At 39.9% G+C, this 25,885-nt stretch overlaps 1 protein-coding gene and 1 long non-coding RNA gene across 3 annotated transcripts in view; both read left to right on the plus strand.

Moving 5' to 3' along the window:
• Window positions 1-3,528: 3,528 nt before the first annotated feature.
• Window positions 3,529-21,132, plus strand: ca8 (carbonic anhydrase VIII). 2 transcript variants are annotated; one of them, XM_034887320.1, is made up of 9 exons: window positions 3,529-3,965; window positions 7,768-7,953; window positions 8,167-8,291; window positions 9,346-9,441; window positions 11,078-11,140; window positions 11,278-11,326; window positions 13,284-13,396; window positions 15,780-15,974; window positions 20,305-21,132. In XM_034887320.1, exons 1-8 carry the CDS (start codon window positions 3,893-3,895, stop codon window positions 15,912-15,914), a joined length of 840 nt encoding a protein of 279 aa, XP_034743211.1. In that variant the 5' UTR covers window positions 3,529-3,892; the 3' UTR covers window positions 15,915-15,974; window positions 20,305-21,132. The 2 variants fall into 2 exon arrangements, with proteins under 2 accessions (XP_034743211.1, XP_034743209.1); XM_034887318.1 differs by having other exon boundaries at window positions 3,531-3,965; window positions 7,762-7,953.
• A 959-nt stretch (window positions 21,133-22,091) lies between these two features.
• LOC117953898 overlaps window positions 22,092-25,885 on the plus strand; it is a 6,747-nt gene continuing 2,953 nt past the window's right edge. Inside the window, exons 1-2 of the long non-coding RNA XR_004658705.1 lie at window positions 22,092-22,106; window positions 24,769-24,770. This is a non-coding gene — a long non-coding RNA (uncharacterized LOC117953898). The remainder of the gene's footprint in view (window positions 22,107-24,768; window positions 24,771-25,885) is intronic.

Raw genomic sequence — 25,885 nt, forward strand, 5'->3', positions numbered from 1 at the left:
ATTATAAATAGATTTAGGTTGGTGTGGCTAATTTCACACGTAAATCAAACGGCTAATCCTCCTTTAAAAATACAATTATTTTACTGCAAGAGATAGACAAACATTGTCATAAAACAAACAATTATTTGGAAACAAAAAAATCACTCTGGCCCCTAGTGGCTACATTGCTCATTGCAGCCCATAACTCAAATTCAGTTAATAGGCTACTTGAAATTGCAAAAGTCATGCTGTTTTCATAATTTTATGTCACCGGCTGGTATTTGACTTTTAGGTTGACTTATGCAAATACAGTTTAAGTTAGTTTTTATTGTTTGTTTTAAGTTTTATTGCCTGTTACTGCCCGTTGAGAAACCAGTTGTTGACTGTTTGCTTACATGAAGCCAATGCGGTCATGTCACATTATGGACCAACCTAAGATTGCAGCATTATACTGTGTTAAGTTATTGCAACCTAGATAGCTCAAAGTAAAAAACAAAATAAAAAAAATAACGACCTAACCACACAAAACGGAGCCATTTGTCAACAGTTTGAACAGTCTAAAAAAAACAGCAAAACTTTTCTGCAGCTGAACTGTAGTTGCTCATCTTTTTCTGCAGGGAGAAGCAAAGTGCTCTGCAGTGCTAACACAAAAAATAGAAATAGGTGTGTGTACGTGTGTGTGTGTGTGTGTGTGTGTGTGTGTGTGTGTGTGTGTGTGTGTGTGTGTGTGTGTGTGTGCGTGTGCGTGTGCGTGTGCGTGTGTTAAAATCTACACAAAATCCTCACAATAGTAAGGTGAGGCACTATGGGTTAACAGCAAAAACAATCCTGTCATCTGATCCTACTAAAGAAGGGTTTTGATATCCTAAAATTAGACTATATATTATTAATTAACAAATTAATTATTATAATTATATATAATATAGTAATTAATTAATATAGTCTGTGACTGAGACGTAAGGTTACTCATACGAGCAGGTGTTGCTCCTTTTTTCAAATCCTGGCGGATAAAAAGACGCAGGTAAAACCATAGACTGTATATATATATAATGATGGACAGAGCATCCGGTTCGGCAAAGTGCTGCAACTGCGGAAGTAGCTTCAACCTGCATTCTATCTGAATTCCTGCAGAGGGCGACACGCGTGGTTGCAAAAGGAGGTTGGTTTCTATAGACGTCTATGGAGAAATGACCCACTTTTCACTTGATTTATTACCTCAGTAAACAGTCATGATGAGTTTATGGTCTAAATCGCTAGTGTTAAGTATTCTGCAACACACATTGATGATCATTTTTTTAAATTACGGTCTCGTTGATTTAAAATCGGCAATAAAGCCGGGGGTGTTTTAGGGCGTGGTTATAATGTGATTGACAGTTCTCGGTCTGTCAATCATGACAGAGTGTAAGCAAAGCTTGTCCATGGCACGTGAACTTCATTTTGGGGGTTGACCCCGTTTCATCGCAGTGACTGTGACCGTAGACAATTATTATGTCTATGACTGTGACACCTAATGTCTTGTTCAGCGTTCGGTTGCACGGCAAGACACTCAAAGCAATTGGCAGTTCAGTTCTTCCAGTAGGTAAAATTGTATTTTGTTTTAATACAGTTTTTCGTTGGCCAACGTTCGCATCTCAATTAATATCAGTTAGCAAGCTAACTAGATTGCACCTTGCTAAGCAAGCTGGCGGGCTAACTCATAATGCTATGCAGACGTATAAACACATACAGTCTATGTATAAACTTATAAAAATGTATTAATATTATTCATATTAACGGTCTATGGATAAAACACATCAGGTAAGATAACGTTACATTTGTTTTTTCTTTAAACCCCCCCCAAACATTTCATCCATCAATTCAATTATCAATTACATATGTTACATACAATACACAATACAAAGTTGAATAGCAAAACAAACGCATCTCATAAAATATACAAACCCATAAAGAACCTATATAAAAAAAAAATACACAAAAAATGTCTGATTCCTAATCAGATAATAAGTAAATAATAAGTAAATGAGGGATGGAAACAAAATGATATTGTAAAAATATACAATTATAAAAGGATACACAATCCAACTATAAATGTGTAAATTAGTTTCACAAAAATAGGAAATAAAGCAATATAGTGCTACGGAAGCACATCAAATACATTCTCATAATAAATAAAGTCTAACCTAGAGGTCCACCCAAAGGGGAGGGACTTCCCCTCTCCATGCCTGCAGTCAGAACTCAGCTATTTGTGTTAAGATAGAGGGTGTGTAACCATAGACTTTAACAGTCTACATGTGCTCATGTGTTCAGGAGAGCTGTCTGCATTCACTGAAGCTTAGCTAAGGACGGTTTGATTGCTTAACCACGTGTAATTTTTGATTTCTACACACCCTTACAATGAGTTTTATGCAGATATCGAATTTCACTACTGCACGTTAGGCTGTGTACAATTGTAGGCTGTGTGATGATACATAAAGTTATTAATTTACTTAATTTCTACATTTTATTAACTCATTCCTCTTTCAAATGGCCTTGGGGACACTTGCACAAACTAGGCTTCATAGGCCCACCCATCTCTGTACCTAAAGTCCATGCTCTGCTTTCACTTCCACAGCGTGGAAACAGGGAGCTCGGCTGCATTTAGATGGCTCGGAGGTTAATTTCCTGATAAGGAATGTAGGGTAATTAACATCAGCTGCCTGGAGGATAGGGATTAAGAAAGAAAGAAATGAAGCAAGGAAGAACAATAGGGAACATGAACTATTTATCCGACTTGACTTTTTGCACAGGCTTTGTACAAATAACCTAAATAACAAAATATTTCCTGTAGTTTTTTGTTTTAATTTCTTGAATTAAAACACTCTAAAATATGCCAGTGCCCTCATACAGATCCATTTGAAAAGCAGTATGTCTGACCAATGAGATCTATGAGAGCCAGTGCCAAAAGTGAATGTGTGTGTGTTCAGTATCCAGTGTGTCAGAGTTTCTTTGGCCATCTTGAAGTCATCAAGGTTGGAGAACAGTTTGGCCTTTCACTCTCTCCGGCCTGCTGAGTTCTCCCTGTTTTCCCAACCACTGATGTCTCCTTCACCCAAGGGTGGGTCCGTCTGTGGCCTCCAACAGAAACACCAGCATGACCTTCCTGTCAGCCTTCCAACACACACATTGACACACACACACACACACACACACACACACACACACACACACACACACACATTCACGCACTTACGCACACACACACACACACACACACACACACACACACACACACGCACAGAAACAATTCCACCAGTGTATCCAAAACAACAGAAAGGTTAACAGTATTATAACATACAAGTCAAACTACAACCGAGAAACGTAATTAATTAGTTTGATTCAAATAATTAAAGCTGATACACTTAGAACATGGAGGGAAGGTTGATGAGAAGAAGATACTGATCTGGAATTATCTGGAAGAAAACCCGGGTGAGAGAGAACACCTGCAGTCCGCCAAGTAAAAGAGAGAGAGAAAGGAAGTAAGACTGAGAGGAAGAAGAGAAGGGGGGGGGGGGGATAACAGCAGAGCAAAGAGGAGGAGCAACAACAGAGTAAAGAGAAATACAGAGAGGCAGAAAGCTCCACACACATCAGTTATTAGCCGTAAGAAGACAAGAGTGAGAGCGGACAAACTGTAACAGGATAGAAAGACAGGAAAAAATAGAAAGAGAAGGGAGAAGAAAAGAAAAAAAGAAGCTAAAGACCAATACATAAAGAAGAAAGTGAAAGGCTGAGGAAGTTGTTGCTCAGTTGGGAATCCATTCAGCACCCTGTAGAGAGTTGAGTTGTTGTCCAAGTGAACAGACAAAACCAGTGTGACTGGGAGTCTACTGGGAGGTCGGACTGGTTCTACTCAGTGAGCAAACTGCCAAGCACCATGGCTGACAACGTGATCGAAGAGTCGGATTATAACCCGGGAAAAGATGAGCTGGACTGGGGCTACGAGGAAGGTATGTGCAAGGATGCTGGGAAATATAAGATGTTAGCTGGTGTTTAAAGTTCAGGGTCCAGATCGATTTAAAAGGGGTCTCGACCCAAAGCTTCAAACTCTTTATGTAGTCTTTACTTATGTGTGGGCCTGTTAATTCTCTAAGAGGAGTTTTGCAGTGGTGTCACATATCGAAGATCCTGGTTTGTGTTAGTACACTGTAAAAAGGTCTGTGCAAACAAGATGTAAAAGCTAGTGCAAACAAATAACTGTTTATTTTGCTGCCCTCTCTCACAGGTTGCTCTAATATATCTAACGTTTTATTAATGGAGGCTTTTAAATTGGCTGTTTTAAACCATTATGAGGGTGTTCCTCTGCTGTAGAGTAGATGCACTTTACTTCAAAGCAACAACATTAGTTTGAAATGAATATCAATATTGAATCATCTCCATTATATGGAGAGCACTGAGTGCAAAACATCAGCTGCACTATATCCACAAAAGTGTTAAAATCAAGACAAGAGTCTTAGGGGTAACAAAACCACAAAATGAATCATTAGGATTGGACAGTTTTGCTGTCATGATTCTCTTGAAACCACTTGATCTGTCAGGGAATTAAAGGGGTATTCCAGCAATTTACGGTTGCACCTCTATGAAGGTGAGCATCTCAAAACAACTAAAGCAGAAAGGCTAAATTAGATATACAGTAGCAGAGGCCTAGATTTCCTTGGATCCTACATATCATGTAATGGAGGTCAATCATGTCTTTATGGAGTTGAGAAGTGGGAGGGGCTGATGGTTCAGGCTGTATGTTTAAAGTCAAATCTTATGACACATGTGGGATCATTAGAATATAAATATTTCTTCAACTTTCTTTCAAACACTAATATGCATTTCTTTTTGGATTGTCACATTTTCACTGACACAAGGATAGCATAAAGCTATTAAACTCGCTGCCATGGTTACAGTTAGGATGAAATGAGTGCATTTAGTTTTTACTCTGTCTTTTTCCCATTTCTGCCTACACTGAGCATCGAGGGATGTGCTGTGATATTGAACTGTGAAATTCTTACTGTGAGTATACTGAATGATATGTAACACCTAGAGGCATGATTTAGACACTAACGTATGGCTTGCAAATACCACCCGTGTCCTGTGGAAACCTTTTGTCCTAAAAGTAATGTTGTCATAAATAGAGAAAAAAAGTAATTGGATGGTCCATTGAAACAGATGAGCAGGTATATTTACAAAACGTATGAAATGATTTTGAATGGTTATTCCTTACATTCTATCGTCCGGAGAACCATTTTGTGCATGAAAAATTTAAGACTTTCTGCAGGACACTTAATATTATAAGTTTATACAGTCTTCATATGCCCATTTACCCTCAGGGTGAAGTATGGCATGCTGGGGATGGGGACTAAAAGAGGCAGGAGATCCTTTGTCCCACTTAGCATTCAGCTGCTTAACATGCTCTGACCAGCTCTGATTGTCTGAAATGGTGATGGCTCTGGAGTTTTTGGTAACACACCTATGGCAAAGACTTGTACAGTAGATGCATGAATACATGAAGAACCAGACGCTGGTGGAACAGAAACTAACCTGGAAGTGGTTGGACTAGGTTTCAACAACTTGCCTTCTAGTGCCTTGTAATTTCACACCCAAACAAACTAAATAGTGCACAGCCCTTTCATGAGTTCTGTACTGCAGTGAAACCCTCCCTGGCTTTAGTAAGTTGTTGTGAAGGCTGTAGTTGCTGAGGACAGAGGGAATGTGATGGGTCCCCTCAGCCCCCTCTGCCACGGAGAGAATAGTCCGCCTGTCTGCAGTCTGCAGTGTGAGTCTCTGCTGCAGTTGCTGCAGAAAAGCGCACCGTGAGGGGTTGAGTTGATTTTCTTGGTGGGTTACGGGTGTACATGGACTTTCTTATACACAATACTTACTAAATGTGTTTGCTTCCTCCTTTTAAAAACAAATTAGGTCCAACTCATCTAACAATGTTCTCATTGTGCTGTGAATGTGGTCAGCAAGAAGCTGAAGTGAATCTAGAACAGTGTGTACCTTTAGTATCACTTTTCTCTACTTAGTTTCACTCTCTACCAACAGAATTACTCTCTTAAACTAAGAGTTAAGAGTTTTCATGCCCTGTCGGTGTTGACCGAAAATTATGTTGATATTCCAAAAGATATTTGATACAGTATCTTAATTTCTCTTACAAATATTTCGTAAGTCTGATTTTTTCAAGGTCAAAGTTGGAAACACGCCCCATGACCTTGGAATTCCAAGCTTGGAGATTGGACAGGCTGGCGGTACCCCACGAGCTAAATCCAGCATTGGTACCCTGTGCATCAATAGCAGTAAAAGGCGTAGTCGCGTGCAGGTATCGGCACTTCTGTCATATTTGTGTGTCACTAAATCAGTCGTACACACAGGCCTGTCCAACTTCTGATCGTTGACGTGGTGTCATGCTGTTTGTTTATTCACAAAAAACAGCCAAATGCATAATCAGGTATTGCTAACAATGGCTAACCTGGCTAGAGCTAACCCCACGATGATTATGAGGTTTGTTTTTGTTGTTGTTGTTGTTTCTGTGTCTGGTTACTCCTAATAAAGAAACTTTCCACAAACTAGGAAAAATCCGACTTGTAAATGAAACGCATTCAACTCGGGTGAGATTTCATTTCCAGTTACGGTTTCCGAGTTCCGAGGTAAATGGAACCCACTGTTAAGCCCCAGTGAGGCTGACCCTCTTTCTTCAACCACAACCTGCTTGAACCCTCTTTCATCTGTTTCCCTTCCCCCTTTCTCCCTCTGTCTCTCTACTGTGCGTACAGCACTCAGAAAGTACGGCTACAGTCCACTTTCCAGAGCTTTGAATCACATCTCCTAGTCTTCGTTATGTCAAAATACTTTCTTAAAGATCAAAAACAAAGTGCTTTAACATTTACTTCACAGGAAACTAAAATGCCTATCAACCCAGACGTTTTGGGCCCAACTACAATTTGACCTACACAATAATTGATTCAACCAATGTCCAGATTATGGAACCCCACAGACAATGTAGTTTAGATTTTAAAGAGTAAATAGAGGAGGATCTTCAGCAGCAATACACAACTTAGTTAAACAGAGAAACCTGTCTTGCATAAAGTCAACACTTACAATCTTATATTTAGTAAACTAATCTTAAAGGAGTATTGTGGCTTTTAGATAATTCCATATTTTACTGATTTATACCAGACAAATTATATCAATTGAATCTGTGTTTTATGCAGCAGTACAGCTCTGTAATATATTTAGACAATTGAGGAAGGTCAAAATAGCCAGCTGCCTTTGTTAGTAAAGCTGTTTCACTTAATTTAGACAATGTATGTGTGTATTTAACATGTATGCAGAAATAAAACATGAGACGTTGCTGTTTAACGAGCACTTAAACAGGCAACAGCTAGACCGCATGCAGCATCTCAGAAGTTCTGTCTGTTGGGTGGCCTCTGGTCACCCAGTCAAGCAGGCACCCCATGTAGGCTGAGTCCCTTGCCATGTCCCAGGGTTTGTGTCCCTTTGCTGGGTGTCATCCCCTCTTTTTCTCTCCCCTATTTCCTGTCTATCCACTTGATAGAGTATCAAGTAAAGGGGCAAAAAGAAAGTACTGAAGAGTACTCAAGTTCTGTATGTGTGTTAGTGGCTTGTCATACTTTCCGGACTCAGTGACTGATACAACATGATACAACTAATAAAGTCAGTTTTAGAACCGCTAGCTATTTGGTGAAGACCTGACATGTATTGTACATGTAACGTGTGTGTGCCTGTTTTTTTATTAAGGTGTAGAATGGGGACTCCTTTTCCCATCAGCCAACGGCGAGTACCAGTCTCCCATTAACTTAAACTCAAGGGAGGCTCAGTATGACCCGTCCCTCCTGGATGTCGGCTTATCACCAAACTATGTGGTGTGTCGAGATTGTGAGGTCATCAACGACGGACACACCGTCCGCATCATTCTCAAGTCCAAGTCAGGTAACTCCTAGGGGACATGACATCATGTCAATACTCACTACTCATTGTTTAGTAAGTGACAAGAAATCAATATGGGTTAGGGGTGAGTGACACATTCATGCATTTTTATGAAATGACAAATCTAGCCCGCTAGCCAACTTTTCTTACTTTTACTTTTTCTTCTACTTCCTGTGTTTGCTTTTCCACAATGCCCTGGGTTTCCTGTGTCGTCAGTGGTTACCGGGGGTCCTTTGCCTAGTGATCATGAGTATGAGCTTCATGAGGTTCGGTTCCACTGGGGCAAAGAGAACCAGAGAGGATCAGAGCACACTGTCAACTTCAAGGCTTTCCCTATGGAGGTAGTGCACGCACACACACACACACACACACACACACACACACACACACACACACACACACACACACACACACACACACACACAGACACACACACACACACACACACACACACAAATAAGGCCATGCCCACTTTCAAACCACTCTAAAAGACTAAAGAGGCACAGTCTTCTGGCATTGACAGATATCCTTCAGATAGCAAAGTAAAGGAAAGTAATTGTAGATTTTGTAGACTTTTTTAATTGTATTTGTTGTCCAAATATAAAATATTACCAGTTTTATATCCATTAAAAGTGAATGGGCTAAATATTAGTTTTAACCATGAATGTTTTTATAGGGCGAGGTTACATATTTTAAAAGTATTTCAGTCAGAAAAAAATCACTGCTCAATGGGAACTCTGAGCTGAAACCCTTGAAAAGGAGGCTGACCGCTCAGAGATCACTGAGATGTATTCATCTTCCACTGTTTCTACATTACAGTAAGATAATTACCATGGCAGCTTTCAGCCTTATCAAGTACAGATCTGTGGTCTGGTCTGGCTCTCAAATTTCCGCGTTTCATCTTTCACTAAATACATCAATGTTGATATCGCAGCGATATTGTAGGGTTGATTACTAGTGCTATTCCAAAATGTTGACACAATGAGAGTTTTGATGAATAATCAATAATGTGGATACAATGGTTAAAGGGTAAAGGAAAATAGCTGGGACAGTCTAGAACAGTCTGGTAAGATGACATCTCTTCACTGTAATGCAGCCTTTAAAACCAGGAAAGACAACACTTGTGTCCTGTTACAATATCCAAAATTTAAGACAATATCTACCCTCATTTGATGTTGATATATCAATATATTGGCCAGCCCTATTTCCGGGTAGAAGTTTTGCCCTCCTTTCTCCACGTCCACATGAACTTGACATTAGAAATAGAAAGCCTTCAGTCACCCCCAGCTGATGGCCCACTCTCTTACAAACTACTGTTCCCTACACCTGTTTGCAACAATGGCGTCTCTAACAAAGGTTGTGTTCTGTGGTCTCTCTGTCTCTGTCCGTCTGTAGCTCCATCTGATTCACTGGAACAGCACTCTGTTTAACACTCTGGAGGACGCTCTTGGGATGAAGAATGGAGTCCTCATCATAGCTCTTTTTGTGCAGGTAAACATCCACATCACAGTGGACGGTTTACAGTGTTGATGTAAGAGAGATCAAAAGTATAAAAAATAAATAAATCCAAGGCACTCTTCTTCAAAGCACTCTTCTTCATTATGAAATAGCCAGTAAAATTAAGGCTTTTTAAGTAATTTTGAAGAAGAGTGCCTTGGATTTCCTTTTTTTCGCCAAAGAGCACCTTCAAACATCTGACTGAACTTCCTGAGCACCCTGGACTTTTTTTTTGTCTTTCCAAGAGATCAAAAGTATTGCAATATTCACATTGGAAAAATATACATAAGAACTGGCTTTTGGAACAAAAATCATCAGCTTAGTTTTACTTTAGTTTTTCTAGTTTGTATTGCCTTGGAACCTGAATAATCAAACTGTAAATTGGGTCTTTCATGTTTTTCGTTCCTAAACTATAACAAGTAACAGTTACCAATACATAGTAAATGTAATTAATAATGTACAGTATACCTGTCTTACCAAAGAAATATAAATATTGTCATTGAATTTCGAACTTGTGTAAATGTAAGAGTGCAGCCAAGTCTGTAGGGGGGGCACCCTCTCAGTAACTGGTGTATGAGTGAGTTGGGCCTCCCGCATTATAACACCATACAAATCAACAGCAGCACAAACGTTAGCCTCCAAAATTACAAGGTAGTTGATTAAAGAGCTCTCTGAAACTGCTTCAACAAAAACTGACCTTCATGAAGGAAGGATTGCAGGGTCGGTGAATGAGACTACGCTGAGTGTAATGTTTTGGAGCACAACTATCTGTGCTTGACAGCATAATCTTGTAAAAAGAAATCCCTGCATTCATTTTGCCCTCCGTGGCGCTCAAAATATTGACTTTTCAGTGACCTTAAAGGGATTTTTCCTTCCTAGAATTGTTGAATGTTGTTTTTTAAATGAATGACCTTCTGATTTATTCCAGATTAGCTTGAACCATCCTGTGTAATAATAAGTCATAAGTATGACACAAGTTGGAAAACACCTTCCACTACATTCCTATGAAATCCCCCAATTCCTCTGCTTCATTGAAATGGTCCTTGGTATCCTCGCTAAGAAAAACGTTTAATGTAACCAATCAAACCTCTGGAAATAACATCACTTTGGGAGAGAGCTGAGTCACACCAGTCCAGTGAAAAGACACCATCTGGCCCTGAGGTCCTGATACCACACTCTTATTAAAGGTGCCCTGCCACACATTTTTCATAACTTTGTGGTAATGTCTGAAGTTCTACCATGGACTCTGTAACATTCTTGTGGAAAAAATGCCTTGGTTACCTAGTTTCCAGCCATTCTAGTGTGCTATAGAAAGCCTGCAGGAGGACTCAGCTCCATTTGTGCCAGTTCTCATTAATGAACGAGGTAAGCTGCTCAGCTAGCCAATGAGAGCCTGGCTATCAGCATCCTTTACCCAGCGCAACGGGGTGAGCTCATGAATAGTAATGAGCTCAGGCAGCATCACGTCAGACCGATCAGCTTTTGTAAATGGAAATAAGTATATTGTAAATAAACACTTTGTCAACGTCTTTAAGGCTGTCACTAAAAACACTGTTTAGATACATAAATAAGGACTGTGGCCACCAACTGACTGCCCACTGAAATCTGAAACGTCTTGTGTTTTTATCAGATTGGTAAGGAGCACCTGGGTCTGAAGGCCATCACTGAAGTTCTACAGGACCTCCAGTACAAGGTGAGAATACGTCTGAAACAGATGACAATTTATTACATCAATGTAAGATGTTAGATAATAACAGAGTGTAATCACACTGTTAAATGACATGGTACACTAATACAATAACTGATGTTGTGTTGCTGTTTTACCATCAGGGGAAGAGCAAGATAATCCCCTGCTTCAACCCCAACACGCTGTTACCTGGTGAGCAGAAACTATTTGATTTCAAATGAGTATACGAAACCGTTACGTTTGAGTTTTAGTGTTTGGAGCCAAAATGCAGAGACGGAAGCAGAGATGGTTTCATTATGAAAAACTAGAATAGAACAGATCTTTATTGTCATTGTACTTTATTGTATTTTTGGGGGCTTTTCCCTTTATTCGATAGTGACAGTGGGGATGATACCCAACTGAAGGGCCACAGGTTGTTGTCATTGTTTTTTAACAACAAAACGCAGTTTAGCAGCTCTCAATATGACAAACATCAAAGACAAACAGAACTTAAAATGAAATAGTAAAATATAACAATCAAGATAAATAAACACAATGACATGGCATTAAATGCATAATGTTATTAACTGATAGTCTCTGAAGAACAGATTGCAAGCAGTTGGTGGCAGCTGAGTGCTGGCTGCGTAGCGGGTGAAGATGGTAGACCGACCAGAAGAACCACGTTGCTGAGGGCATATGTGTATCTGGTTTTTTGAACATGAACTCTTTAAAATAGCTTATTGAATCTTTTTAGGTAGATTTGTTTGGTGCGGAATGAAGACAACTTAAAAAAAAAACTTTTACAAAATATATACTGTTTTCATTTCACTTAGGTATGCAGCATACCTAAACCCGGGACATTACTGTGCTGAAAGGGTGTAGAGCTTCACCGAATATTTTGCCACATCTCTTTGACATTCATGAACACCGTCCTGACTCATTTGTTTTTCTGCTGCGATGGAAATAGTTTTTTGCTCCTTACAGGGAGGATGGGCTGCAGCTGCAGAAGCTGTAGAAGCTGCAGTTCTACTTTATCATTCAGCAAATAACAACAGAATAAATTGCTGATTTATCTGCACTTTACATTTCCTAAAGGCAAATCACTGATGTATGCACGTGTCACGTGACATGTACACGTAAAAAACAAGAAAATACACAAATCAATAAATTAAAATGAAGAGACCATTTCACAAACTGGTGTGTTGGGTGTAACACAATCAGTAGGCTGAGGTAGAGAAACACAAAAAGACCACAAGTTATTACTTTAACATGATGGGTGGTAGAAACATTAAATTAAATTGCAGGGCTTTACACAATGATGGACAGATGATTAACAGTAACACAATCAACCACGTCACCAAGGAGAGCTTGGGTTGAATTTGTTACAAAAAAAGACGGCTGTCGCTGGAGAACTGAGATGTGTGGATTCCACCATCGCTTCTGTTATAGACGATATCGACAGCGCATTCATTTTAAAAGAGAAAAAGAGAACCGCTATCAAGGCATTTGTCGATTGGAAAGATGTTTTTGCCGTCCTTCCTACGAGATTCGGCAAAAGTTCAACATACGTCACATACGCTGTTGCTCTGATTGGTTGGAGAGCTATCCAATTGAGTGCGGAGGCATTTTCTTTCCTGGTTTGGTTGACACACGCCCCACAATCCCAGCCCAATAGAGCAGTATCAGACTCATATTCTGACTAGAATCTGAGTATGACGACGTCAGGCTAGTGAAGTTTGGACACTTTGGAACGCTATTATCTGGAACGAGATTTATTGGCAGAGTTTAACAAATCTGGGTATTTTCTTAAATTGGATCTGGATTTAAAATGCAACGGGTTAATGGAGCCCATCCCTAGTTAGGGATGCACAGGCATTTTAGTGACTAAGTTAAAGACAATTAGTACCCAAGGCGCCCAAATCCCCATAGATAATACAACAAAATAATGCATTTCTGGACCTTTGGTCATTTCTGTACATTGTGCTGCCTGCTGATTATAACTGAGTGGAGCACCTACTCTACCCAATTTTTAATTCCACATTTCATTAGTGCTAATATGTAAAATAATCTTGCCATTTCAGAAAATTGGATTGTTTATTCTAACGTACACTGACACAATTTGTTTGCGTTTTAAAGCATTTTGTCATACATATATTTCATCTGCCCTCAGACCCTTTACTGAGAGACTACTGGGTGTATGAAGGATCTCTGACCACCCCGCCTTGTAGTGAAAGTGTGACCTGGATTCTCTACCGCTACCCTCTCACCATCTCACAGTCACAGGTAAAACAAACATATACCGTCTGCACACTTTTAAAGGGCAACTCAAACATTTCTTTTACATTTTATACATTGAGTATGTTTGCAGGTGTGTGGTCGTAGTACTACAGCATACAAACCATGAAAAAGTTGTATAAAGCCTTTGGTGGCTCCGAAGGGAGCTGCGTGATGTCTTATAAATGTATCGCGTCAGCGTGAGTTGGGGCTGAAGACATTGGGTGGGTGGAGTTAGAAAGCTTCCCAGACCTGTGTGGCCTGCTGCTCATCTGTGCTAGAGGATAGACGCACATAGCTAACCTTAGCAATATTAAGGTAAGCAATTAAATTACTTTGCATATGCATGCAGTCATCTGACAAATTAAACACCTGTTTTGTCCTGGTTTCATCTCTGTTCTATATTTTTGTGTCCCGTCCAAGCTGTACCTATAATCAATGGCTTTTTGTGGCTTTCATACAACACAGGGCCACTAACCTGAGGATCTCTGGCATTCAACACAGGACAGGATGCCTTTATACTCACTGCAAATCAATGAGCCTGTCACATTGCCTTTAATTCAGCCTTTGACTCATGGCTCTCTTCAAGCCGGTTGTTGTAAAGAATGATGATTGTTAATCCTTTGACATTTATTTTTGGCTTTCATCCTTACTGCCCTCTGGCATGCTGATCCTTTGAAATGCTAACAGGAAGAATGACTTTTAGGTGTCCTCCTTCCTCAGGCAATTTCCGTCCACTAACAGGGATGCCTTTGTAACATTTTGCATTATTTTGTACAGGGACAATGCAAAATAATCTGCATCATTGTAAATGTCTACCAAGAGAATCATTTTTTGACAATTGTCCCTTGGTCAGATGTTCGATTAAGCAAGTGAAAGTGTTGAAATGCTCTCTGCAGTGTTGTTACAGGTTGTTCTTCAGTTCGGCTTAATTCAAAAATACATTTAAATTAAAGAATCGTTAAGCACTTTTGTAGCCCAAAGAGGCAAAACTACCAATTATTTAACAAACCAAAAATTTGAGAATAGTCTAGGGTTTTCAAAATTTCTGCCCACCTCAGACAACTGCAAACCCCCCCTCTTAACCAGAGGACTTTGGGGGCTGTAGTGAGTTTTACTGTGAGCTACAACATTCTTAAGCCTATATTTCTTTGCATTTAGTCAAATTGGCACACTTAAAAATATTCAGAATCAGCCTGCAATATTTCGCATTCCCTTGGATGTAAGAAAACTTAAAAACACGATGATTCTCGGGCAGGTTCTTTAGCTTTAAGGAGCATCCTTTTTCCTATGGATTTATTTTCCAAGTGGAATTCTGGATACTTAAGATGGCCATCTGAGATAATAACCAGGAAGTGTAAATCAGACTTTATTTTAAAATATATGTACCATGTTCATTCTGGGAAATGTATAACATTTGTAGAAAAGGTTGATTTTGGGGAAAAAAAATACAATCATCACAGACAGACTATATTGTACACTGCATGACATAAAGACCTTTTATTTGACTTCTTTGTGAGTACTCTAGGAGCCTAGTCTCTGTATCAGCCTTTAAAAATGCTGGTCCGGCTTACCTAGACTACACACCTCCAACATCCAGCTATTATTGACAGCTGCAAGAGTGTGTGTGTGTGGGTGTGTGTGTGTGTGTGGGTGTGTACACAGTGCATATGTGCATGCAGGTAAGTGTTTCTATGCCTACCTGTTTTGTACTTTGACAGTACATACATCCTTTTTCTGTAAGCCAACAGAACACCGGCACAGGAACATTTGTTATGTTTTTTTGGCCGATGGTGGTGGTTTACACATCAACAGGAGGTCAGATTGTGGATCCTTTCTGTCACAGTTCTGATCATTTTGGTCCGAGCAAGAAAACAACACACCAGTTTTTTTGGAGGCAAATGCTGCACTCGTAAAGAACTGAAAGATATTCTTACAACAGTTGTAATGACTGAGTTTCCACATCTGCGAAAAGTGTCATCTGTCTTCAGATTATCATTTCCTACCCACACAGTCATTATATATTTATAGATATTTGTCTGACTCCTCATGGGTCCCAGTCTTCTGTTTTTATACCTCCTTTCCTTTTGCTTGGCACTAAAAGCTTATACCCTGAACGTCTGACAGCCCGAAAAGAAAAGTGTAGAGCAAATATTTGAAGTATGTAAAGTACTTAAATGATCTTGTGTTTCTATTGAAAGCCAAAGGACAAACACTGTGTTTAAGCAACCATGTTGTCTTGTTATGTATGGACCAGATGGTATAAAAATCACTGTACAAGTTTCAGACACTTTTTCACACTGCCAAAGATAAAACTGTAATGTGTGGAGCCTTGAGATATGGAGCGGTGACCTAGTTCAGCTTCTAAAATGAGATCCTTTCTCTTCTTCAGATTGAAGAGTTTCGGAGGCTGCGGTCCCATGTCAAAGGGGCGGAGCTACTGGAAGGGAATGATGGGATGTTGGGCGACAACTTCCGTCCCACCCAGCCCCTCAGTGACCGGACGGTTCGTGCTGCCTTTCAGTGACTCTCACCTTCGACTGCAAACTCAGAAAAACTATGGGACCTACAGATACAAATGCAGAAGGTAACAGTGTTGCATTAAGTCCAGCTCTGTCCTGTTTTAACCCCTTTAACGGAAAAATCTTGTCATGAGCTTAAGGTTATGACCTTAATCGCTGCCACATATCCACCCTGTTCTGCATCACTAAAGCGTCGTAGGCCACTAAATAACATTATACAGTAAACCCTTTAACCCTTTTTAATGTGTCAACAAATGCAAAAAATGTGTGTATGCGATCATGGATATTTAAGTTAGCAGTAATACATTTTTTATGGTTAGCCCTTGCCTATTTACACATCCAGCGGACATAGAGCAGCATTCTTTTGGACTCATTTTGTTTCCACCTGATGAATCTAAGTTTATTTGCTCTGGTTTTGGTCTCTACCATCTCCAGAGAAAATATCAAGCTCTTTAGCAGCTAAATGCTCCACAACGTTCACCAACTAGTTGCTAACAGGGGTTGGATGCATATAAGTAAAGCCACTTCATCTATCTATCTACATAAATCCTGCCCCCTCCGTGTTAGTGGATCGGTAGTCTATATTCAGTTTTACATATATCCAGAAAGTCCACCGGGTCACACTCTGTTCGGCCAGATGTCCAATAGATCTGCTATTGTCCAGATGTCTGCTTTCATTGTGTCGTAATTTTAAACTCTGGTGGATTTATGAGGACTATGTTGACTGCTCCTCAGATCTCTGCAGGGTAAATCCAGACAGCTAGCTAGACTATCTGTCCAATCTAAGTTTTCTGTTGCACAACTAAAACAACTTTTGAACATACACACGTTCCACCAAAACAAGTTCCTTCCCACGGCTATTTTGCAGTGGCACCGTGGCTCCGGCCGGCACTTAGTGACGATTGTGATTGGTTTAAAGAAATGCCAATAAACCAGAGCATGTTTTCTCCCATCTCGGTATGCTGTGTGGACTAGCCGAGCCTTTGACAATGCTAGACTAGGGGATTGGACATGGGCCACACTAAAAAATCAAACAGAACCTCATAACATTTGTTTCCCAGATAATGTTTCTGTCATTTAAGGTTTCTATTAACACACTGATTTTTGCTCAAGTGTTGATTTCTCTGATGATCTGAGTTTGGTTTGAGTTTGGCTTCACTTTTACTTTTACTATAAGAGGCAGTGGAGACGTGTCCCCAAAACACTGAGCTGAAAACCTTGAAATATTCTGTAAATCTGAGGGACACTGCAGAGTTGGGTTCATCATAATAACTGACATCATTGACTTCCCATGTAGTCAGTTAGTTCACTGTCAATATAAAACACTGACAGAGCTGCTTTAAAGAAGCATCTTCCCTAATAAAGATCCGGAAAATAGTAAATCAAAGAAAGGTGTCAATGAATATAAAACTGACCAGCATTTGCTGAAGTTATCACCAAACTCTGTTCTCTGTGTTTTTAGTTAGTTCAGCATATTTCCCCACAAGTTTTATTTTTTAAATGGAAGTAGGCATGGTGTCCCTGAGGTATTTGGGTCCTCTGAAACCACAGAGTAGTGGGTCATCCCCACTGGAAGAACTAACCCATTTCAGTTACTAATCTGGGACTAACCCATATACAGTATGTAGTGTATAGAAGGAGCCCAGATTTAGCTCAGCAGCACTGCGGCAGGAAGACAGGGCAGAACGTTTGGACCTCAGTGGAGATGTAGAGGGTAAAGAGAGACAATGAAACTTCATGACATTTCTTACTTTTTAGGGTCTATCTTTTTGAGGTATTAAATATTTTATGTTAATTCAACATGCCAGCATGGTAATATGTAGAAAAACAGATGAGCAAAGGCCTGCAAAGAAATGTTGGTAACCCAACTAGGTTCTTCTTGCTTATTATTCTCAATCTGACGCTCCCACATTACCATTATCAGTTAGCCTTGGTACACAACATTATTTCAGGGACAGGAGGAACACAGATATCCTCCATGCAGCAAATTATCTAGTTTGACCCTGGTGTAGCAACGGACTTCCACATAAATCATTTTTCACAGTCGGGTATTAGGTCTTGTTTCTCTTAATGTGTACTCTATAGATTTTGGAAGTAAAGTTCTGTAAATAATGTCAACCTTGTTTTATTTGCAATGATATGGAGAAGGACTACACTACACACAAACCTAAGAGTAACTGCAACGTTTCTGATTGGTGGAGTTCACTGTTACCAATGTTTATTGCATATAATAGCCTATATCCACACTGTATATAAAACTCTTTATATAAGGTTTTCCTTAAACGTCAATGGGTTCAATGGATGGGAAATTCACTTTGGGAATCGGAGTAGTTCAAAAAGTGGTTGTTCACTATTGAGCTGGTTTGCACTTCCAAGAAGGATGAAAAAAAAGAAGAGAAGCAGAAGCAGGAACATCCTGATGGGTCTGGCTCCAAAATTGCTGGATCACTGTTATTAGTCCAAGTCAACAGCACATTTTGTTGAACCTTCCCTGAATGGTAAAAGCCCGTTTGTTTCAAACTCCCGGTTTGCAACACAACCGTCTCTGAGAACCTCCAGGACATTAAACAACAGTTTTACAAAGTAGAATCCTTCTGAACTGTGTAAAAATACTTGTTTAACAGATGACCCCTTCATTAAGAAGATTGGTTACCTCATTGCAAACTCTACAATGCCAACAACAGCGGGAAAAAACCTGCAAGAGGGTGTTTTCATGCAGTCATGGTATTTTAGAAGTTATGATCACAATAATGACTAATGCAGTTGTTTAGTGTGCTGGTTTTATCATTCATTTCCGTTTGACCGAATTCGGCTTTTTTTTTGCACTTCCAACACCAAACTATGAAATCCTAAATAGTGTTTACCCTCTGAAGGACTGCCCAGTGCAGAAGTTAGTTCTCCTTTAGAGTTCTTCATGAAGAGCATTCTGACATAGTTTTCATAACCCTCTGATACCACTGATTGCCAGTAAATATCTGAGCTGACTTCAACGTTGTAGATATCCAAGATACTAAGATGAGAGTAACAGGAAGCTTAGATGGAAAAGAGAAAACAGAGGTCGGGAAGAAGTGTGTTGACAGGAGAGAGAAAGAAGGGTACTGTGGTGAATGGAGGTGAGAATGCCAGGGGGATGAAAGAGGAGGAGACACAGGAGGGCATGGAGAAAAGGAGAGAAAGAACACAGCACCATTGTTTGTGGTGTAAATGGACACTGAACTGGTCCCACCAGCACAAACCCACCTAAGTTAAGACCTGTGAACGAGATGCAAGGGGGGAGAGAGGCGAGAGCAAGCTGGGGGGACATTTTCAGTTGTAGCTAGATTAAATGGTCTTACAATTCATCCTAAAGGGAACATAAATGTCAATACTTGTTGAGATATTTTACTAAAAACCTTGTAAATGGTGGCGCTAGAGGAAAAGTGCAGCAATCACCATTCACCATTCAGAAGGATACATCCTCTGGGGACTGATCTAGTGTCTGTCCAAAACTACAATAAGTGGAACGGCTGACCGACCGACAGGCATCCATAGACTGTCCTCCCCGGGAAACATGTCCCTTAAGTTGTTTGTCCAAGCAGCAATTACTACTTATATTTACGTTCATAGTGACGGCGCTCTCTCGTGGCCTTTTGTAATTATTACTTTCCACATCTTCTGTTGAGTTTAGAGCATCCATAAGTGTAGAAAGGTTAACTCGGTAGTTTACCGCTAACTTTGTGGGAGGCTTAATAAAAGAGCTGGGCCCAGTTCTTCTTATGTAGGTACCTAATTCCACACGAAAAGCCGATTCTTCAGGTCTTTGAAGCTGGTCTAAACCCTTTAGATCTGGATTTGTCTTCAACCTACTGTACTATACACAGTTAAACAAACTGTACAATACATCGTTTTTAGGTCTTTATTATACCCTGGCAAAACACTTTTTAACTTCAGTTTTTTGAGGGCCGAACACTCATGTTTTGTCAACCATCCAGTCCTCTAGAACAATTCTAATTAATGGTCTCAATGTACAGGAACCAGGCTAATGTCCTGTAGCGTGAGGCCATACTTAATATTTATGTAGTTGTCCTGTGAATCTGAAAAGGTAATTAAATGGAGGCAGAGGATGTATATCCCACTGCAGTGGTCTATTCATTTGACTGATGACTGGTGTCATGTCTCCAGTCTTACTGTACCACTGGAAATAGCATCAACGTTTAAACAGAAGCTTGAACACATTTCTCTTGAGCAGCGTTTTTTTTTTGCAGTTTAACTTTTTTTTCTGAAGTAACTGGAAATAGAATTAAGGGAGCAACTAAATCCTTTAATGATGTTTTACCCAGCTGTAAAGCACATGGTTTCTCATCTTCTTTCCTTTTCTTTTCTTTTTATCTGATACATATTTGCCTTTCATTACAGGAGAGAAGGAAGAAGAGGTGTGAAGACAGAAATGGAAAAAGAGGGAGAGAGAAAAAGTTAATGAGGTTGTAGATCAGCAGCAGACTAAAGGTGGACAAACTATTGATCTCACACCTTCAATGTATGATTTTGTTCAGTGTGTGTGTGTGTCTGTAGGTTTAGGTTAAGTGTGTGTGTGTGTGTATATGTGTGTTTAGGTGTGTCCTCTTCCACTTAACCTCTCTCTCCCTCTCTTATTCTTACTGAATATATATCTGTGTGTGTAACATCCTCCCTGTTCCTGTGTGTCTTTAGTATATTTGTACGTGTGTGTGTGTGTGTGTGTATGTGTGTGTGGCCAGTTAGATTAAAGAAGGCTTTACAACCAGTCTCTGCCTCTGTCAAAACAAGAGGAAGCACGAACCTCAGATGTACCTACACATACATACACACACACACACACACACACACACACACACACACACACGCATGCACATGCAAACACATGCACCCTCACAAGTTCAATACACAGAACAAGCTGTAATGGTAACTTTTGTTTTGAATCTGAAAATTGAGTCAACACTACAGACAAATCTGATTTGTAGGCAGTAGTAGACCAACTGCTGGCACCTGACTGGTAAACCCGCATTTAATCATGTAATATAACACCTTTTTGTACTTTTGAATCCCTTTTCCTAAGATATATGTCCAAGAATCTGTTATATGTTGAAAATATAGTAGCAAATTCCATTAAAGGTAGCGTGTCTTTCAAACTGAGCTGAAACATACTGTGAGAACTGATGACTGTTACTGTAAAGCAACAATAAACTACAACACTGACTGAAACACTGAATTTAAATGGGGATTTTTTTTCTACTTTGAACCAAGAGAAGCAGATGCCTGATTCTTATAAACGTGTTAATGCTGTTATTAAAAGATATGTTTGGTGATATTTTAGTTGTTGTTTAGTTTCCCGACCATTCTTATTTCTCCTTTTATAAACAGATCCGTGAGTCCCACTGCTGCACTGGGTGACATCTTCCTTCATTACAATGAATTTAGTTTGACTCTATCTCACATACATCATCCTGCTGCTGCAAATATTTACTAAGGCAATAAAATATGGATTAATCTGCAGCAGTTTCCTTCTGTTTGAGTAATGTTTGATTACAACTAAATTGTCCAGTTTTTCTGGGAAATTACTGAGCCATCTTTAAAACAGAAAATTATATTTTGAACTTCCTTAAACCTTTAAAACTTTACATCTTCAGTAAGAATGAACGTGCTTACAGCAAAGTGCTTTAAAAAGACAGGGTCGGGAAGTCAGAAAGACTTGAGAGACGGGCTAATACATTGTTGGTTTAAACATTTCATGGGATTACGTTACAAAAAAATACATATGTAACACCAGCCTTATCCTTAAAGTTTGAGTAAATATGGAGGATTAGTTCATTTGAATACAGCTTCTGTTCAGTCAGGAGTGTCTGTCAAACACACTGCCGGCTTGTTCAAATATTTGAAACCAAATTCTAGGAGATTATTGGAGGTGTGGTTGTTTGCTGTCAAGACGACACAGGCTGTTTGGGACAAATTTAGTGTTTTATTCCAGGGCCTTTAAAAAAAAAAACAGGGAAAAACATCAGGAAACATTTAGAGGGTCTGGCTACTCCGCCTAGTCCACATTACAGTTATGCATGGGAGAAAAACTGATCTCTGGTTTATTAGCATTTCTTTAAACCAATCACAATCATGGGTGGCGCTAAGGTCTGCACAGAGCTGCAGCTAAAAGGCCTCGGGAGGGAACATGTTTTGATGGAACATGTGTACGTTTGAAGGTTGCTTTAGTCGTGCGAAAGAAAACTCAGATTGGAAAGATAGTCAAGCTAACTGTCTGGATTTACCCTGCAGAGATCTGAGGACCGGTTAACCAAAGTCCTCAGAAATCCACCGGAGTTTAGAACTCCAGGGCAAAGAAAGTGGAAGGAAATTGAAGAGGAAGGTCGAGGATATAGAGTAGCCCAAAGATGATTTTGGAACCCCAAATCCTGCTATATTCAATCTAACTGCCAATATTGCCACATGTTACAGCATCTCACAGAAATGGAAGAGAATGCTAGCTATGATATAATAATACAAATTCACAATAATAACAATGTAGTAGTTACGCAGTATTGTTATTTACATAGTGAAATAAGTACTGAAACGTAAAATAGAACAGTGTTAGAGATAGCCTTATTATGTAATAAAAGTATGTCACTTAATGAATGATTTTCTTAGATTGAGCTTGTAGTTCAATTCAATTCAATTCAATTCAATTTAATTTATAGTATCAAATCACAACAAGAGTTATCTCAAGACACTTTACAGATAGAGCAGGTCTAGACCACACTCCAGAATCCACAAGGACCCAACAGTTCCAGTAGTTTCCTACAGAGCAAGCAATAGTGCGACAGTGGCGAGGAAAAACTTCCTTTTAGGCAGAAACCTGGGATAGACCCAGACCCAGACCCAGACCCAGGCTCTTGGTAGTTGGTGTCTGACTTCTGTTGATCAACATGTAACTGTGCTGCCCTCTGCTGTTAGAAAGAGCCATTACATTACACATCTCAATAAATTATGTTAAAAGAAGTTTCAATTTTTACTTTAAAGTGTTGTCTCATAAAATTTTTTACCCCAAGCCTTTCCAACTCGATTTTGAGGGTCAAGGGCTAGGCGTACAACCAAGGGAAGGGGAAGAGTAAGGGGTAAGACAGAGAAATGGGATTCAGCCGTATTTTATTATTCTGTCTTTGGAAGTGGGAAGTACATAATTGAACGTACATTATATACACAGTTTTTATCATTTTGGTGGATGTGTGAACACAATTTCCCCCTTTTTCTTAACCTCCAGTTTTTTAGATCTAGGGAGCCTCATTTGACCTTTCTGTTACGTACCTAATTCTGTCTGTTAATATATGTCTGTTAATATATGTCTGTCAGCATATGTCTGTGAACATGTATCTGTGAACATTTGTCTGTAATTGTGTTTCCCTGCTGTAGCCAGTGAGAGTTCCTCTGATGACCAGCAGGGAGCTCTGTAGTGACGTGAAAGAAATGAGTAAACCTGCTCTGAGAAACGTACTGCAGTAATGTGCAGAGAAGAGAAGCTAGATTTATCGTTTTTTACTATCCATTCATAGAACATGATGTGATTTCATAATCATCTTTACTTTTAAAGAGGTCAGAAGTCAGGGGTGAGAGTCAGCTACAGAAACCAGATGTGGGGGACTCTTTAGCAGCAGTCCTGGCTCTCTGAAGAAGACAAATTTACTTTAGTGATTCTGAAGGGGGAAATCACAATCTTACACTCGGGTTGCACACGGGCCCAAAATACACACATCTTGCTCAAGGGCCCAACTGTATGGATTTGGTCCACATGGACTTGAACTGGCAGCCCTCTGATTCCCAACCAAGTCCACACACTGACACAACACCGTAACACAGATAGGGCTCTTTCCTTTCAAGATTTTTCATTTGTAAGGCTGTTGATTTCTATATGTCGTAGTCTTACTGTAGATATTTACATACCCCCCCCCCCCTGCCCCCTTTATTTAGAACAGCTGAAGAGAGACAGGAAATGGGGCAGAGAGGGGGATGGCTTGCAACAAAGGGCCCTGGGTCAGATTTGAACCCGGGTTGCTGGCAAGGACTGAGCCTACGGGTCTACCAGGTGAGCTATAGGCCGCCCCCCCCACATCTTAAAGTATAGCATGTTAACCTTTGGATTAGATTTTGACTCCTGAATAGCCTGGATACCAGCTGAACCTGGCCCAGTCCACAACGTTTGAGGTCGGGAACTTCGGTCCGGACTTGATCAGTTGTGGAGAAACTATGCTTCAATAAGAGCTGTTAGGACCAATCAAATTGTAAGGGCGGGCTTTACATGTGGACGGCTAGATGATCAACAGTTATGTAATGATGAACACGAAGAGACCCGCAGGACTGCGCCCGCCCATGTTGCCTTGCACTGTGCATGCACATTTGACTGTTCTCCCGAGGTGCTGTAGCTGTAATTATGGATATAGCTAATGGTTGTAATGCACCATGTGTTCTAATAACACACACATGGCATTATCTTGTGATATAACACACACATGGCATTATCTTGTGATACATCCAAGGGATGTATGTATGTTCCAAAGCCTGTAACATGGATGTAACATCATTAGCGTTTTCCAAACTGCCGGGGCTATCGGCTAGTAGCTAACATCAGCGGTAGCTGGCAGTTGAGTCCTATTGCAACCATGCGTCACATGCATTACATTCTCAATTGCTCTGATTGGTTGTAGGTCTATCCAATTGAGTGCAGAGGGATTTTCTCTCCTGGTTGGGTTGAAACCATAGATTGTATTATGCAGTCTTGAAACACGCCCCATAATCACAGCCCACTAGAGCAGTATCAGACTCATAATCAGAGTATGACGACGTTAGGCTAACTCTAAAAAGGAGTGAGCATGCAAACTGCAACAAAAATCCAAGTTACTGAGGCATGCATTTTTACATGCTTTACCTTTAAAGCATTAAGCCTTTTATTGCGTTTTTCATTGAAGTGAATGGAAAAATGTGCTTGTGAAAATGTCAGTTTCGCCTCCAGTGCAGATCAAAGACTTTCTTGAATCATAACCTTGATGATAGTATCCCAGCATCCATGCTTTTTTTCCAATGAGTCAGGCTGACTGGAAACAGGTGCAGGTACCTCATCCTATGTTTTCATCACGTTTTTGAAAGGCCCTAAAAATCAGTCAATCAGCTTTTTTTCTAATTACTATGGGATTCACACTTACACACACTTTTTTGCCAAAGTCAGAACAGATTTGATTATTTTACTGGTTTGAGTTGGGGGAGGGGGGCACTGTCAATCAAAAGTTACCAACCAACCATCTTTTTCAGTCACAAACATTTATAGAGAAATACTGAAGATTTGAAAAGATGTTTCCAGGGGCTTTAAAGAGAAAATAATTAATATTTCTAGAAAAACAATGTATCAAATAACAAAGTTAAGACAATGTGAAAGAAATCGGATGTAGTGATGAACATAAACGGGGTTCAGAAAGAGTTTATGCTCATAGCTTAGCTGGCTGACTTTTCGGGTTCCCATAGCTATTGTACTGATATTTACGACCACAGCAGACAGCAGTTTTCAGCCGATACACTACTTGCTTAGCACCCAACAGCAGACAGACACAGTTAACTGGTTGACACAGTGGAGCATTCAGTAGCTAATGAGGCAGATATTTCCCCCAGGAATTGGTGGAGACCAAGAGCTATAAGAAAAGTGAATATTGAACTTGAACTATAATCAATTATACCCTTTCTTAAACCCCTGATAATCTGGTTCGATTCTGCAGTATTTCTCTATGACATGCAAGAATGTTGCTGATGGGGCAAAGGAGAATAGACTGTTAGTACAGAATAGAAACATAACTGGAGTTTTAAGACACTGTTTGAAAAAAAAAAATCTGATATGTCACAAGGGTAGTGATGTGTGCGTTTGTGTGTGTGTGTGTGTGTGTGTGTGTACGTGTGTGCATGTGTGTGTGTGTGTGTGTGTGTGTGTGTGTGT

The sequence above is a fragment of the Etheostoma cragini genome, chromosome 12, assembly GCF_013103735.1.
Source record: "Etheostoma cragini isolate CJK2018 chromosome 12, CSU_Ecrag_1.0, whole genome shotgun sequence".
NCBI classification, from domain to species: Eukaryota; Metazoa; Chordata; class Actinopteri; order Perciformes; family Percidae; genus Etheostoma; species Etheostoma cragini.